The following is an 18,619-nucleotide window of genomic DNA, read 5'->3' as shown; positions in this document are numbered from 1 at the left end:
ATGGCTTGGCCTTATCAACCACTCACTTAGTCATAGACTCCAAACCACTTAATGTTGTCATGGTCATCTTCGGACTCGAAGGACGGACAATAGCACACATATTCTAATATCTTTGAATAACTCGTGGTCTCTTACACTGTTACCGTATTATATAGATGTATTCTAAGAGGAATCTTTTTTATGTGCAGTTTTCTATTTCTTAAGTTTCATCATCTGTTACCAGGCTAGGATATTGTTTTTGTTGTGGTAATACATTGGTCATGTGTACCATTGTGCTTTACTCTGATAATATTTTTGGATGCACTTCATTTTTACTCCTGGTTTTGTTAGCAATACAAATTCACATGCTGTGCATACGTGAACTACGTTTTGCACTGTTTTTTCCCCCTCTTCATATCTGTAATATGCAAAGAAAGTCGGTATCTTTCTAAAACGCAGTTTGCATGCTGTTTATGTAATCTTTTTCAGTCGTCACAGATTAATGATTTATTTATTTATTCAATGATACATATGGCTCCAGTTTTAAACGATACATAATATCAGTTCCGTTCCACGAGTACATACTTTTTACTGTTCATTCATTTGGTCTTTAATATTTGTTCTCTTTAGCCTAGGATATGATCTCTTGTTTATCGTATAAAGATAATTCTTGTCCATATATCATCTCCCTTCTAACCTTCCAGACTTTAAACAACTGGATGACCCAACATTACTTTCTTGACATTAAAGTATTTCTCGGCGGTGAAGTTAGGACTGGATTCTTGAGAAAATATTGTTTTGCATTTTAAAATTCTGTCTGTTTCAGCAGTTTTAAATTTATTTATTCGAAATGTATCAGTTGACAAGTAACCAGTTAGATTATTTCATACATTTGATCTGTTTGGTTCATTCCTTTGTCTAACTGTCTATTGAACAGTGACCTGTGTTATTGTAACTATCAATTAACATTAATCCATTTTCTGGTATCATTTTGTGTACAATGCTTCACATTCTTTAGCGTTCTTTTGCAACTTTCAACTACATATGCTTTCTTTTTGTTGGAGCAAGTTGAATAGTATTTGAAAAGTGTCTTTATTCAGATAATTTGTAATATTCCCGTTAAAATTTAATTTCCTTCCTCAACCTGCATCTTTTAAGTTTTTCGCTCTTTAAATATTATTATAATCCTTATGTTTTATCTTTTACAAAGCATGTAAATTTGAAGAAATTTTTTTATCGCTCTGAAAATCTGCTTATATCCATTGTAGTACATTGTATGCGCTTGTATGTCAGCGATGTTTGTTTTCAATTGGTCATTCACGTGTCTAACACAGGCCCTTCCGTATGGTTTGTTTATTTTTTTCAACCATTTAAAACGAAAGTTAGATATCCAGAAAATATTTTATGCTTGATATATTATTGCTAGGCGTTATCAGCAAGCCAACAGAACGACTATCTAAAACTTGTATTTTGTATTTGTAGGGAAGTTTCTTTATAGTATCCTTTTACCCTCCCTTTTGTTTGTACCCCTAACACATTTAAGAACAAAAAGATCAAGGATATACTAAATGCACAAAATTTTGTCATTTCGTTCATCAGTTTATAGTTTCTAACCTGGTTGTTGCAAGTTGGCACCTAACATTGTCATCTTGTTCGCGTTTTAAATGAAATATAAGCTGTCAATATAAACAACCAGACAGACTGCTAACTGTCCTTTTCCTTCTATAACAGTCCATTTTCAATATAAGCTGTGTCGGCTGCATCCAGTATTTGCAATGTCTAGTTTGCGTATTTCTTTTTATTTTTAAATGAGAAAAAATAAAAGATGTAAATCTACCTCCCAAAGTTACGGAAATTTGCTGAATTTTTTTGTCAGAGTTTACTGAATATGACAAACTACATCACATGTGTTGCCAGAAAATATAGACTCGCTAATGCATATATGATTATATGGCGACAGTGTTAGTAAAGAAACTCCAGCTTGGGTTAAACCGTGAAGAAGATAACACTGTCAGAGACCCATGTAGAAGATCTGTTTTGAAATTATAATTGATACATGAAATTACTAAGTAATGTCTTTTTTTATCTTTGATGCTTTTCGACTTGTAAAATCTGTAGCGGGGTATAAACAAAGGGGAAGATAGGCAAATACTTGCAAGCGCAAGAGTGGTGTTAAATTTTTATCAGATTTGGTGGTTAATATTGTTGTCTCTGCAAGATCTCATTATTACGATTATAGGACACATGGTACTAATGGTATGGAAAATGGGAACCAGCCTGGAAATGGACGAACTTAAATAGAGTATATATGGGTTAGGCTGAACAGGATTGGTTAATAATGTAAGTTTTGTTGTAGGAAAAAGAATCTTTTGAGAGCTTAACCTAGTTGTAAATGAAAAAAATAGAGACATTTTTGTTTCGATGGAATTTCAGTTCTTTATCAGTCATGAGTTTGGAACACTCATTACTAAAATTAGCACCTGACTCTTTGGTGCGGAATTGAAAGCATGTTTCAAACACGTGCAGGTCCACAAAATACCGTGGCTTATATCCTTTCCTCTACACAGAAGCTGACATCCCGGTTTCATCTATACTGATAAATATAGGTTTGACCATGAGCACTCAAAAATTTTGAGTTATTGAATTTTTAATATCATGATGTTTGCATAGGTTTACTACGGAAACTGAATTAGTACCGTGAGTCATCTACTGTCTTAAAATAAGTAATAAAAAAGAGTACGGAGAAAAACAAGCTTTGTAAAATTAACAAATAATTTGTTGCCCTGGAATACAAAGTGAAAATCTAAAATAAAAGGAACTTACGGTATTGTGAATTAAATTTCAAAGAATCCTGAATTAAAGACAAACCTTAATGATTAAAGTTCTGAATAAACTTTAGTAGAAATCTAAACTAAATCCAAAACTGAAGTGGTGTTGTGCCTGTGGTGGCCCGTGTCATGGTGATGTACCTAGAGTCTTTTACTATATCACAATAATACAGTCCAAGAATGAAATCCTTATTTGAACTTTCACTATAAATTCAAGTCTCTATTTACATGAATGTTATTTTTGAAGAGCACTTTGTATTTCCACTGAGGAATCACTAAATTAAATAATTTTAATAGATACATTCCAGCCCAAATCAATTTCTGGACACAACAATAATAAAACTAATTTTGCTAAGATCTTACAGCACGAATAATTAATTTCGAGAAAAACAAGATTATATCGTCCTCTACCTGACCTCAGGTTGCAACTAGCATTTTATTTTTTTACAAAAGTTATTACCAAACTAAACGTTCCTTTTGGAAGGTTCATAATGTTTACAAAATAAAATCTTAATTAAGTCTATTACTAAATTTATGATACAAAATGTAGTAAACAACAGGTAGACCAGCTGGCAATTCATGAAGAATTTTCAAAGTGCTAGACTCCGATGGAGATAAACATGTTTACGAAACCAAAAACAATGATTCGGGTCAGGTAGAGAATAAACTTGACTCTTGACAAGGTCAAGTCCAACAGACAATGTTATATTAATAGCATATAATGAAAATAAACAAAATCTAACTAACAAACAATGCAAATTAAATATACATAACATCATTCACATACTGAGTTAATATTCATGTTCTAATTTGAAATTATTTTTCATAATTTATATTTATGTCTTTTTCGAATTATTGCACAATGGCTTTTTAAAGGTTTATGATATATTTAATCTGTACTTTAAATATGGCCGCATACAAATCTGTATAAATATCCACCTAATTTTTTATTTCATCTTTGTGTTGGATGATGCTACTTATCCCACCATCATTAAATAAAATCCGTATACGTGCATCTTTTCTGGACTATCGGAGTATATCTATTTATGATACTTTATATCAATAACGTTAAAACCATTATTCTCATGAACGTGAATGATATTACCTGACACAGCTAACTCTGACACGCGTTTTATCCTGTCCAAACGTGTGGGAAACAAATGTATTCTCTCAAGTCTCGAGACTGACATGGTCGTTTTGTGCTAACTCGTAAGATATTTCTACCATCTCTAAAAACCGTTTAATTCAATACAATTTATCTTTATTTCATTATTCATGACGTGTGACAAAATTTTAAATTACTGTTGCTTTATTCAAGTGCGCGCGCGTTTTGTCGTAACCTCACCCAAACGGGGTGGAATATTGCGGAAGTGCGCTTGAAATGTTGGATATATATATATATATATATATATATATATATATATATATATATATATATGTGTGTGTGTGTGTGTGTGTGTGTGTGTGTGTGTGCGTGTGAGAGAGAGAGAGAGTTTTGTGTCGTAAGCATCCTTTTCTTTCCCTTACTATAATGTAAGTACAGGGTCGACAACCATGTAAGCATCGGCATTGGTACTTTTAGCCTTTATTCGGAGGTCCTTGGTCTTAGTGTTTCCCGGTATACCTCTGGAATATTGTTAGCACAATCCTTAGCCTGGGTGTATAGAAGTGATGTATATAATTTTATTTTCTAAACAATATCATTAAAAAATGTTATTGTTACACCAGTATTTTCATGCAAGAAGTTAAAGTAAGCGTTTTTATAATATACTGTCACAGGTCAATGATAGTCCTACATGTAAAACCTGACGCTGATATTTATGTTTTGGGCACCTAAATAAAATCAGCATGTGATGTGTCTTACATGGACATAGGACACAATTAATTTTACTATATGTTATCTACATTGGTTTCTCAGTACTGACCTTTCCACTGTGTGACAATCAATACAAATCATATGCTAATCTAAACTACCTTCAAAGATGACTTCACGGTGAAGTTCTCGTCAAAGGTTGACCTGCTCTTTTTTTAGATGCTGAACTGTCAACACATCACCATGTAAACAGAACACAGATTTCACTTCCGGAGCATCACCAAGGCCTTATTACTCACTGTGCACTGTCGCCGAAATACACACATACAACAACACCCTGAGCTCATATTATGAAGAATAAACAGTTACCTTTAAATCCCTACCAAAAATGCATAAATAAAACTCTTCTATCACCACCAAAATGAGAGAGGAAAAAATGTTCTAAAAATAGACTAGAACTACATTCGTGGGTACTGAACTGGAAGTATTAATTGTGAACTGATTCCACATGTAGGACTAAGGTCACTGATAGATCAAACCACAGGAGTTCGTTACAAAGAAAATTAGGAGTTTCCGTCTATGAATCAAGGGGTATGGGGGTATAACCTGTAACAATATAACCCTTGATTCATGGACGGATACTCCTGATTTTCTTTGTAACGAACCCCTGTGGATCAAACAGCGTGTACTTTACTGGTTGGAGACCACAGGCACTTGATTACGGGATAGTCCTACAAGGTTAAGACACATCACCCAATATTTTTGTTCTGGGGCACTAAAACAAAAACAACATTAGCTATGTCTTACATTGTAGGACTAGAATCTGTGTTAAACTAATGTGTACACTCACCAATTAACACCATTTAAGTACCTATGTTGGAGACCAATTCTCGCCACTTTTACCTGGTTTTTTATAATCATCCACTAATGACATGAACTTGTGCCTTGGCAATAGAATACACAAAAGCGGGGCCTTTAACAATATTTTTCCTTTGTTAAATGTGAAATCAGCAACTTGACCTGTTACGTGGGGACCGTTGATTAACGAGTGTCAGTGATGAACTTTTTGGGAGAGTCAGTACCAATTGTCAGCACATTTTGAAAATTGATGATCTGCCGGTACTCACCCCTGATTATTAGATTATATTTTATTACATGTTTAGGATCGAATAAACAGTAACACAGAAAGAGCGAAAACAACAAGCTTTTTAAAATTTAACAAATTATTTTCCTGGAAAATTCTGTAAAAATAAAAAATAGAGAAGAACTTACGGTTTCAAGAATCAAATCCAAAAATAATCTAACAATAATCCATGAATTAATTTGCAAAAGTCCTAGTAATAAATGTTCTAATAATTTCAAATTCGACTCCTGATGTAAAATCCAAGATGGATGACGATGACGTATGCTGCAGTCAGTACTGTGCTTATCTACAGTTCCTTGTAGAAATACAAATAATGGCACTCCAGTGTCGGAAATCTGTGTAAGCACTCTTCAAATATTTCCAGAGAATAAAGAATTAATCCTTTTGAAGTCTAAATGATCTGAAGATAATTATAATTTAAAACAAACTAACTTGACATCAGTGTGAAAAGCCCCAGAACTGAGAAATATCTCTCAAAACAAAGATTATATTGTATTATAAGACACAGTTTCAAAATTCCCCCAAGTTTCAAAATCAGAGGGGGGTCACATGATCATGTTTATATCACATACACAGAATATGGTCTTGATTAGATCTATGATTTTATTCCCCGAATAAAATTTTTAAAAAAGTGTTTACTTCTTCACCCATGTAGTCCCATCATGATCTTGACAACAGCCAATCATTTTAAAATAAAATTGAACTTTGTTTACTCATTCTGAATCCAGGTCAGACTTTAGATCAACACCTGTTGTTTATAAACTAACAGTAAAGGTCAAACAATTTTCTGGAAAAGTATCATCTCTAGTGAATAAACTTACATTGCAATAGCATGTAAGAAAAATACAAATTTAAAACTGACAAACAATTAAATTAAAATATATATAATATTAAATCAAATACATGTAACAATTTACTCTTTAATTAAATGAAAATTTATTTCTGATTATTTAAATTTTAATTTGTGTTGCTTTGTAATTCAAATTAATGTATTTTTTACATGTTAGGAATTGTGATCGAAATGCATGTAATTTGACTAATTCACTGGTTGAAAAAATGGGGTATTTTTGTAACACAGTGACATGGAAAGATAACAATAACATCTTCTCTGCAGTTTTAATAAATATTTTGAAATAATGTAGTTTAAGAAGTTGAAGATATTTAATTTGATGTATAATTACACATGTAACAGGGTTTTTTTCTACCAAGAATTTGATCATTTCATGGTGAGCAGTGAGGTAAGTAGTCGAATAATTTTAATAAATATAATTGACACCAGTTTTGTGTAATTATCTTGCTGGGTCATTGAAAATAATTATCAACAAAATAAATTGACAAGGAAGTCATACATGTAAATACACAATTAACAACATGAGTTAAATGGAATTATTATGATATTTTCATAATATTTTGGACAAAATATTTAAAAACAAAACACCAGTAAACCAGTTATTATAAAATGGCATTTTGTTTCATAAATAATTTATTACTGATTTTTTTATTGTCACTAATAAAACTATTTTTCATTCCACAGAGGCTGCTGATGAATTCTGTGTCATCTTATTTTGGACAAAAGATATAAAAGCCACAAAACTGTAAAGAAATTATTATATAGTGTCATTATTGTAGCATAAGAAAATGTATTACTGATTTATTGACTGACATTAATAGAACTTTTCTTCATTGTTCAGGCAGAGACTGAAGATGAATTCTGTGTCATCTTTGCCAAGGTTACCCTCTTCCTGAGCATATATTCCAATACAGGACTTGTGGTACAATTGTGGACACTTGGCACACTGAACCCAGAATATATCCTTAGCCTCATCTTCAACATTCTCATCATCAGATTCTTCCACTGGTGGATCAGAAGACTTACACACACCACATATATAAAAACCAGAGCTAGAATACTTTTTCTTTCCTTCCGAACATTTTCTTGATTTATTCTCCTCTTTGTTCACTTTTTGTACCATTTGCTGTGCTTTCTTCTCTAATCTTTCCTTCATATGTCCTTCTTTTAGTTATTGCCTTTTTTCTCCTCTGTTGCCTTCTCCTCTAACTTGTAAAAATCGTCACATGTTAGTTCTCTTGAATGGAACACCAGTTTGCTCTTCTAATTTATGGTTTAACTGGCACTGCTGGGAAGATGTTTAGATATGTGTTGAGGCATAAGGCCTTCTGCTACCAAAGGATTTACTTCCAAGATAACTACCACAGGTTGGACAGAGTGACTTTGATGCCTGTAATTCTTCATCAGACGATTATTTTACTGATGTGGATGGGACACATGATGGAACGGGCTGGTCACCTACAGGTTTTCTAGGGACATGGAATTCCGATGAGGCTTAAGAAATTTTGAGCCTTTTCAGCTTTACAGATGACATGTCAGCCTGAAGATCATCTTTTCTATACCTCATTGGCATTGTTAAAGAATAAAAAATTGAGTCATTTTTTATGTTGTCTTTACTGTTGTAGGTAATATTCACCAGAAAGATGCTATTTTTCATCACAGTTTTCGTCCTGCTTGTGTTGAATATGTATTTTTTTTAAAATCATTTCTCTTTCTCATGATTTATTGAATATTAAAACTGTGACAGTGAAGTATAATAATGCACAAGAATCTAATACATCTTAAGTAAAATCAAATAAAATATTATTCAGTGGAAAACATCTTCAAGATGCTTTAATATGTGGATTAAGGAATATTTGTCAGCTGACTAGTTTTTTTTCCATAGTTGTTTCATATACATTTTAGATAACCAAAGAAGGATAGATAAAATATATTAAATTCCAGTTAGGAGGTTTGCTATTTTTTCATCATCCCAAAATAGTAAGTATTACTAGTTTGGAAGTAAATTGATATGGTCTGGAATAATTGGTAGTTGCTTTCGTGTCAATAGTAATGGTGTACACTGTTCCATATTTTATAAAAGAGTTGTTTGCCCCATTATGCGAGAAATAAAAAAAATCGATTCTCCTTGGCTATTGCCCCATGACTTTGCAAGTAAAATTTGGAGTCTGGAGATGCTATGAATGCAAGGGGAATTTGTGTTAATACGATCAGATAATAAAGTATAGATGATTGCCACAGCCATGCTGTTGGGTGTACATTGTGTTAATTGTGAAAAAGGAACATGCTTAATTGTGGATGTTTTATTGTGGAAATATTGGAATTCACATTTATAGTGTCTGCTATAAAAGCAGGAGCCTGCGTCAAGGTATGGTTTCATGACAGTTCTTGTTGACCCATGTATGAAAAATTGTACCATGTGACTCCCGCGTCAGTAAATGGAGGCCTAAGGTGCTACAGTGGGAATTTTTGTTATTTTATTTACTTAATCAACTTACCTGATGCATATTTTTGCTCAAACTTGTCAGCTCTGGTGACTCTTCTTATTTTCTAAACAGCATCCAAAAATTTGCGTGCGGTCGCGAGTTATTATTAATATGGTGACAATTGGTATGCAGTGAGAATTGGTCTCTAACCAGTAGTCCCCTCATCTTCGGTAGCCAAGGTTCCAATATGTTAACTCTATCTACATGTAGAGAGGATTAACCTATTGTAACATTCGCTGGTGAAGATGTAGTCCCCAGAACAAGAAAATATCACTTAGTGAAGTGATTTCAAACAGCCACTGCAAAGATATGAATTATGTGTTAATGCTGACTGTATTTGTATGCACTAAATGAGCATCTTGACTGTAGACTATGGTAAAACGTGCAGCATATTTCACTCTGGTTTGACCAGGCCAATAGTACTGCTCATTTGTGTGGAACCCATATAATAAAGACATAATAAATAAGAGATGGTTCAGAGGAGAACTGCTAGATTCTCCACAAATAGATATCGTAACGCAAGCAGTGTCAGTGCAATGTTGAACCATCTCCAGTGGGAATCACTCAAATCCAGACGAACCAAGGCCCAGCTGACCATGTTGTACAAGATAGCGAACAACCTAGTGGACATACCAGTGGAAACATACCTGACCCTAGCATATAGCCAAACTAGGGCAAACCACAGCAAAAAGTTCCAGCTAAAAGTCAGTATCGAGAAATTGTTTCAAGTTCAACTTCTTCCCATGTACCATAGGAACTTGGAACAAATTACCATCAATAATTTCAGAAGCTTCTGACTTGGTGTCTTACAAGCAGCTTTCCAAAATCACATTCTAATGAACTAGTCAGCTACAAGTAAGACCTAATGATTCTCGGGGCTATGCCAGTTGAGGTTCATTATCCCATTGCCGCTATGCTAGCCAGATTGGTCTGAGTATGAAAGGATGAAAATGTACAGTGACACTCTTACTTATTTCTTTCTTTCCAATCATAGCTCTTCTGACTATCCTATCACTGCCATCTTTACTTTATCTTTGACCATGCATCACCTGTTGCTTAATAGTCAAGTATGACTGCATCAACATATTTATAGTGTAAATTACTAGTATGTGCTGTTTTTTGGTATCAATAAAACATAATGCCTTGCATTAAAGAATTAACAGATGTCTCTTGCAATCAATCTCACAATTTAGTCCTACAGTATAAGACGTTGACCCTGTTATTTATGTCATTTTGTCGCACCCAGACAACGTAAATACCATGGTGGATGTCTTACATTGTAGGACTCAAACTTCATACTCTTCATTTACATTGAAAACTCGAAGAAGATGACAATATTGGGGACCACATGGTGGTAACTGAGTTAGAAATTACAAATCAGTGAATGACATAAGTTTTGTGCTTTTTGTTTTTAAACAAATAATGTGTACAAGCCATCAGGGTGTTAGGCAGAAACTTATATATGCAGTAAGAGTCATTGGTTTAATTATCAAGGAGTCTGGTCGATTTGTATATACCATTTTCTTTATAAAAAAAATTGTAGGTTTACTGTTTAAAAATAGTGATGTTGTTCATGTTCCTATGATGTTGAAGTAAGTGGCTATTCCATTATGATCTGGTACTGTATCAGTGCATCATGTTTCTAATAGGGACTTCAAACATGTCATTGTACAAAACTTTATTCCAACTGGATTTTTCAGTGCTGGTGTTACTGATCAAAACTTGAATACTTGAAAGACAAAATATGGGTACATGTAAAGGTAATAAATTTGGAACTTGAGAGAAAGTAATACTTTGTGTAGATAGGCATGGCATTGAAGATCTGATTTGAATTCTATTTTTAGTCTGGCCATGGAAAATGATAACACTAACATAGAGTATATCAGTGAGTGGCCAATTAATAGTACTGGAAGTCATGAAAATGATACACAGTCACTGTCACAGCTGTCAGGAGTGGGATCCTTCCTATGGAGAAGAGTCCAGTCTTGTGCAAATAAGAAGGCTGATCCACCTAAAAAGGTAATACAGATTAGGTAATGAAAAGGTAAAGGGATTGCACCATAACACACTTGTTACTTGTTCAGACTTATATTTCTAGCCTAGGAATATACAAGGACTGTGTGTTTGTTTTTGACTGTTATCTAGCTAGAGCACTGAATCTACCATCAGATTAGACATATGAATGTGTGATTTTTCTAGTATCTAATTTGATTTTCATCTCTTTTTGTTGAAAAGGGATCATATTAAAGTATGCCTGACCATATGTCTATCCTGCATTTGTTTCCTCAGAATAACTCCCGTAAATATTATTGGATTTCAACCAGATTTATATTCAGGTAAATATTGATGAAACATTGGCTGTATTTGATTGTTGGTGTTCTGAGTCATTGTGTAGCATAGTTGTAGTCCATGCTTGCCAGATTTATATTCAGGTAAATATTGATGAAACATTGGCCGTGTTTGATTGTTGGTGTTCTGAGTCATTGTGTAGCAGAGTTCTAGCCCATGCTTGTCAGACTCACCCACAGGTTTTTATGCAAATAAAAGTTTCATTATTGGTAAAGTTCAGCCAACTTAAATTTGATGAGATCTGAGCTGATTTCGATTGTCAGTGTTCAGAGTCATCATATAGCAGAGCCATGGCCCTTGATCAAGCAGAGCGATGTCCCTTGATCATCAAACACCCACCCTTGTTTTGGTTTTGCACAATAACTCCATTAATTATGATTAAGTTTCAGACAAATTTTGTAGGCAGCTTGATACTGGTAACGGCAACAAAAGTCGGGTGACACTAGTTCCTGGTGTTTGCTTGCTTATGCTTGAAATATTGGCAGAATTGATACAATGGAAAACCTTATTTATAAAATGGCCTCATCTTTCTGAATTATGGTAATGAAATTGAGTATATGCTTCATTCTAGCTACAAATGTCATGTTTCCTTGTGTGTAATTTATTTGTTTTATTTATGTACATATGGTCATTGAGAACCTGTTAGTTTCACTAGATTAAAAAATATGCAAATAATTCCCTTTGTGCGTCACATACTTTGCTTTCAGCTGAATTTAAGTTGGAGAAGTGGAGAAGAGTTTGAGGAAGAGCCTGTGGCTAATGTTTCCCTGTCTAGATGGTGGAGAACTACAGGGAAATCGCTTCTCTCTGATGAACCAGAATTGCCAAATAGTGTTAATCCAAATACACTGATCAGCTTTATCTCAAGGTATACTATGCTGTGAAGATAGCTTTGGAAATACTCTTTGAGTAAATAAGGAACATTTTGGCACTCATCATAGATTTTTAGTGCAAAATGAATATATTTTGTTCTTATAAACTCTCAAACTAAATTCTAAGCAGGGTTTCTTCTAGAATGTTTGATTGCATGATTTATACTAATTTGTAAAAAAAATAATTCTAATTTGTCAGATAAATTTTCAGAAATGATGTGTCATATTTTGAAGTCAAAATCCTCTTCCAATTAAAAAATTTACCCAATATTTCATGTTGGCGGGTCCCCCCCCATAATTGTCGGTTCTAAATATTCATATTGGTAAGTGGAATTTGGAGGTGGAAAGACTAAGGCATTAATTTCTGAGCAGAATATATGCTACAGTATCATTATATTTTTATATTATATTTTTTTAACAAGAACATAATTGCATTTTCTATGGGGGAAAAATTAAAACCACTTAGGTATGATTTCATTTAAATTCTGCACATTTAATTTTATCAGCAGTAAAAATTAATTTTCATTTTCATAAAATTAACATTACTTCCGTGATGTTTGTGCTATATCTTACCTTCAGATCTGGTCCAGGTATAGAGTACATTCAGTCAGAAATACGTCGCTTGAGAAGTAAAATTCAGGATGGAGAGAGACGACCTGATGTCTATGCTGCTCTTAGCAGCTTCTATGAGAAAATGGGCAACTTGAGCTTGGCCATCACTCATCTTGAGGGTGCCATTGAGAAATGCCCAGACAGTGAGTTCAGACCCATTCTATTGTTATTTCTGTGGAGTGTTGTAAAGCCAAGACACAGCATTTACAGTATTCAATAGCATCATGCATGATCGGAAAGACTTCAGTTTTAACTCTCTGTGTGTGTGTGTGTGTGTGTGAGAGAGAGAGAGAGAGAGAACAAAATATCTTAAGAACAATTTGAAATGAATTCATCTATATTGGTGCTAGTAATCAAACTTGCCTATGGTGGATACAAATCTTAAGGTTGCAATTCATTTGAATACAAACAGTATATTTGGCAATTGAAAACTTAGTGACTTTTTGCTGTTTTAGCAGTTTGTCCATGAAATTACTGATCTCCACTTGTCTAATGTAACTCATTTTTGGGTTGTATACATTGTTTTAGGGAATACATGTTTTTTAACAGAGGAAAATTAATTTCTGTTGATGTGAAAAATTGGGAGTCAAGGTCTCCTGTTTCCAAAACTGGGAAGTAACAAGGAGAATCCTGGGAGTCACATTCCCAACTCCAGAGTTACAATTCATCATGTTCTGGTCTATACTTAATGCAGTGCAACAATTGAACTCATTTTTGGGTATAAAATAATTTCATAGGAAGTGACATTTTGGCAACACTTTTAATACAATTTTGGATATATTATGTCAAGGAAATGGTAACCAAGTGCCATTCCCAAGGATACACCAAGGCTGTTGACCTGGCTGGCTTGAGTGGCTGTCAAACCCAGACACTTGAATTATGAAGTTTTACTATGCAATAAAAATTCAAATGAGTATCAGTCTTTCTGTGTCGTATTGCACAGAGATTAAGCGATATTCTGTTTCTGAACTGGAGAGGCAGAGAGAAGATCGGAGAACTGATACATATTTGTGATGTTTGTGAACAAAACCTTTTTCTTTTGCAAAACTTTTGTTTCAGGCATAATCACTAATATTACCTTTATCTTTACATGATCCAGGTTCATCTCTGTTTTATAAATTGAGAAAACAAATTAGAACTTCCATTACTGACATAGTCCAATTAGAACTTCTGTTAATGAAAGATCCCATCTTTCCATACTCCAGGAACAAACAGCACTTATATTTTGAACATTTTTTCTTTATTTCTTTGCCAAGAGGCTATTTAAACCCAGTCTGACTGACATTTTCGTTTCTTTAGCTTTATCATTTGCATTATCAGCCACATTCTGAAGTCACATCTGAGGTTACTCTCACATCTTACGCAAGCTAATTACTAGACATTTTCTTAAAAAGATTGCAAAGGTGACTCAAGACAAATAACTATTCTTCAAGATAGTTGAAAGTAATCCTCATATAAATAATAATGAATATATACCACTGTGTAAAAGAAATTAACTGATAAAGATTGGTTGATTAATTACACTCTGTCTGCTCATGCATAAAAAATACTTACTATTTTGGGACGATGAAAAATTAGGAAAAAAGTATGTGACTGTGACCTATTTAACAGGGTTAAATTTTTATTATTTTAAGTTTGTTTCTGAAGCAATGTTTATGCTAAAATCATCCATCTGGATGATTGTTGTGTGCATGTCTTTTAGCAACAAACCCTTACTTCAACTTCAAAAAAATGTTATTATGACCTAAATGTTTCATTTTCCTGGCTTTGGTTACATTTTTGCATTTATCTTATGACCAAATAGGTGTTTTTGCACCTTGTATATAGGTAATATTATTCCTAGATTCATTAATATTGCCAGAATTAGACATTTTCTTCAGTTATAAAAAGGATTTTAGGCCACAGTAAGTCATTAGCTCCTTCCTTTTTGGTATAAAATAATTGAAATCATCTGTGACATATCTCTGGAAAACTTGATTACTTCTTGGAGTGAAGACATAGACATCTATGACAGATGTCTGGAAAACCTGATTACTTCTTGGAGTGAAGGCATAGACATGACTGTTACAGTATGCTCCTTGTGTAACCTGAGCTACAGCAGATGTAATGGCCAGCATGACCATCAGTCTTTGCATTTTAATATTTTGTTGATATATCTTGAAGAAGAACTCATTTTGTTTCAGATTCAGAATACAAGTGGACGATGGCAAAGCTCAAAAGAATGTACAATGTACGTGCAGCACAGGAGAAAGTTCTTGTCAAACTGAATGTAAACTCAAACAGAGATGGAGTTCTAGATTTTCCTACAGCGAAACAGGTATCTGTCTCTTCTTTCATGGTCACCTGCAGTAATCAGTGGCATCAAGTAAAAGCATAAAAAACAGTATAGCATTGAGACTGATATCTCCAGCTGGATCATATTCAGGATATGGTCTGGCTAAAACAGGGTTTTTATTTTTAAGCTTAACCATTTCTAAACCTCTGCATCATGAAAACATCATACCCATCCAGGATGATCAGTGTTTGATATCACTGCACTGAGATGGATTGCCAGAAGTTGGTAAGAGGACTCTTGAATGAAGCCACATTCTTTGTATCCCAATTTTTATATATAAAAAGTTAACGTTTAGAAGGTGAGAAACCTCATAATATATCAAAGCCAAAAATAATACCTTTAAAACTATTGTTGAGGTTGTAAAGTAGCAGTATAGACTACTAGGAGTCCATACTAGGAGCCCATGCTAGGAGTCTATACAAGGAGCCCATGCTAGGAGTCTATATTAGGATTGATTCAGGTGAAATTATTGCCATAGTGCATATCATTTCACTGAAATGTTCAGATAGATGTCTTATCTCCCTTTTTCCATTTAGTGCTTTATTTTGCGTGCAGTATCTACTCTCGTCTCATTTTCAAAGAGCAATGTAAAACAGCTTCTGCGTCGTATCTTTGTACTCATTTTTTCAACTTTTTTGTTAAAATTTATTGATTATTTATGTCTACTTGCATTTCAATCATGAGATTCCTGTAGAGAATTCACACATGATGCTTAAAGTGAGTGAAATCCCATGCGTTTTTAATATGACCTAAACTAAATGATTGAAGTCAGTGAAATTCCATCCATTTTTAACCTAACCTAGACTAAATGATTGAAGTCAGTGAAATCCCATGCATTTTTAACTTGACCTAAACTAAATGATTGAAGTCAGTAAAATCCCATGCATTTGTTACCTAACCTAGACTAAATGATTGAAGTCAGTGAAATTCCAAGCATTTTTAACCTAACCTAGACTAAATGATTGAAGTCCGTGAAATCCCATGCATTTGTTACCTAACCTAGACTAAATGATTGAAGTCAGTGAAATTCCAAGCATTTTTAACCTAACCTAGACTAAATGATTGAAGTCAGTGAAATTCCATGCATTTTTAACCTAACCTAGACTAAATGATTGAAGTCCGTGAAATCCCATGCATTTGTTACCTAACCTAGACTAAATGATTGAAGGCAGTGAAATCCCATGCATTTGTTACCTAACCTAGACTAAATGATTAAAGTCAGTGAAATCCCATGCATTTTTAACTTGACCTAAACTAAATGATTGAAGTCAGTAAAATCCCATGCATTTTTAACCTAACCTAGACTAAATGATTGAAGTCAGTAAAATCCCATGCATTTGTTACCTAACCCAGACTAAATGATTGAAGTCAGTAAAATCCCATGCATTTGTTACCTAACCTAGACTAAATGATTGAAGTCAGTAAAATCCCATGCATTTGTTACCTAACGTAGACTAAATGATTGAAGTCAGTGAAATCCCATGCATTTGTTACCTAACCTAGACTAAATGATTAAAGTCAGTAAAATCCCATGCATTTGTTACCTAACCTAGACTAAATGATTGAAGTCAGTAAAATCCCATGCATTTGTTACCTAACCTAGACTAAATGATTGAAGTCAGTGAAATTCCATGCATTTTTAACCTAACCTAGAGTAAATGATTGAAGTCAGTGAAATCCTATGCATTTGTTACCTAACCTAAACTAAATGATTACTCTCAGGAGGTGTGAGTGTAATTATAAATTTTACCTCTTTTCATCTTTCACTACAACGGATGATTATTTGGATAAAATGGAGGATGGTTCCCCCATTTTTAGGAAGCCCAAAGGGAGTCCTGCTATAAGTCTGAGCTTGACCTGCAGACCTGTAAGATTCAGTGTATAAAGCATGTAGGACTGGCCAGCCCAGTTGTCCCAACCCAGACTTAATCCAGGGTTTCCACGCTACTGGGAAAAAGTTGTGAGAAATGATAATTTTTTTCCTGACCGTGAAAAGTCCTTATATTTTGCAAATATTGACAAAAGTTGGGAAAAAACCAGGAATTTACCTCAACTTGACATCCAAAACAATTATGCAATTGAGTCGTAACTGAACTGATGGAGAGTTAAATTTATTGAGTTCTAACCAGAATAATAGGAGGTTGCAGTATGGATCATGTGGGTGCTTGCCATAAATATATATGTTGAGACAATCCAAACGCTCAGTGGATTAGATTCGTCTGGTAGACTTTTTGTTTTACAGACAGTTCGATATCCATATCTTTTTTTATATGGAAGGTATAAAGCATAAATAGCCACTTTACAGATGGGCTAGCAAACTTAAATGTTGTTAAATCAAGTTATACCTGCATGAAATGATATGAAAATTAATTTTCTCTCAGAAATTACGAGTATTAAAATCATTATTTTTTTAATCTGCTGAAAGACGATAAAACTTATGCATTGATGAAATTTGAGCTAGTACTTGCAATTTCGATTGCTTGTCGCACAAGCACACATAATCACACAACCATCATTTTCAAATATTGTAAAAAGAATATTAAATGAAAGTCGTATACTGTTTGTAATAAAAATACAAAAAATGAAAGAGCACAAAATTCTCTATATTTTTTCCGAGACCAACTTCCTGAGTTTGTGGTATAACATGGCTGCTACACTGACATGTACTCTCTCATGTAGGGAGCATACGAAGCAGGGAACCAGACTACTCTGCTTGATGAATCTGACTGGCCAAGTTTCTTGTAGTTGTTCTCGAAATAAATATGTTGAGAATTATATGTTCTTTCTGGTTTTTACAAAAGATATCAAACTTTCATTTAATATAATTGAAATTTTGTACAATGACATTAAAAGGGAGTTTGTTGTTAATATCATGTTACTAATGGACTTCCAATGTCATTGAATGAGAGTTGTGAAGTCATGTGACTATTAATGCAAATGGCGAGTACCAGGCACAGGCATATGATTCCGGAGTAAACTAATCATGTGTACACAACTACCCCGGAATTAGGTGCCTGTTGTACTGGGTCAGGTTTCATCTATGCCAGTGATTATCATACTTGCCATTTTTGAGAAAATAAATTTCCTATCGATTTCATACAGGTATAAGTTGATATAACCTAGTTTAAATTTGCTAGGCCCGCTGGTAAGCTATCTTACGGTGGTGGCAGATTAAAATTTTTTTATATGTAATTGCTCTGAACCCACATTCCATCCTAAATGTCCCAATGTGAAAAATGGGGTTGGAATATGCGGAGGAAACATGGATTAGAAAATTTCAAATCTCTGAGCTGAACTTTGGTGCGAAACTATTACGCAGTGACTTGTAGCTTGAAGCATTGGATTCAAATC

The 18,619-nt window shown here is 33.9% G+C and overlaps 1 protein-coding gene across 1 annotated transcript in view; it reads left to right on the top strand.

The window, feature by feature from the left end:
- The first annotated feature begins 5,264 nt into the window (after positions 1 to 5,264).
- LOC149802364 (uncharacterized) overlaps positions 5,265 to 18,619 on the top strand; it is a 39,552-nt gene continuing 26,197 nt past the window's right edge. The window contains exons 1-6 of the mRNA XM_089951609.1: positions 5,265 to 5,358; positions 7,299 to 7,359; positions 10,945 to 11,119; positions 12,157 to 12,317; positions 12,901 to 13,076; positions 15,117 to 15,250. Of these exons, the coding sequence (XP_089807735.1) occupies positions 10,952 to 11,119; positions 12,157 to 12,317; positions 12,901 to 13,076; positions 15,117 to 15,250 (639 nt within the window). The 5' untranslated portion in view covers positions 5,265 to 5,358; positions 7,299 to 7,359; positions 10,945 to 10,951. The remainder of the gene's footprint in view (positions 5,359 to 7,298; positions 7,360 to 10,944; positions 11,120 to 12,156; positions 12,318 to 12,900; positions 13,077 to 15,116; positions 15,251 to 18,619) is intronic.

Source organism: Sinohyriopsis cumingii, chromosome 3 (assembly GCF_028554795.1).
Source record: "Sinohyriopsis cumingii isolate HCF-2022 chromosome 3, ASM2855479v2, whole genome shotgun sequence".
NCBI classification, from domain to species: domain Eukaryota; kingdom Metazoa; phylum Mollusca; class Bivalvia; order Unionida; family Unionidae; genus Sinohyriopsis; species Sinohyriopsis cumingii.
Note: the sequence above shows the minus strand (reverse complement) of the source record. Positions and strands in the feature narration are given on the sequence as shown.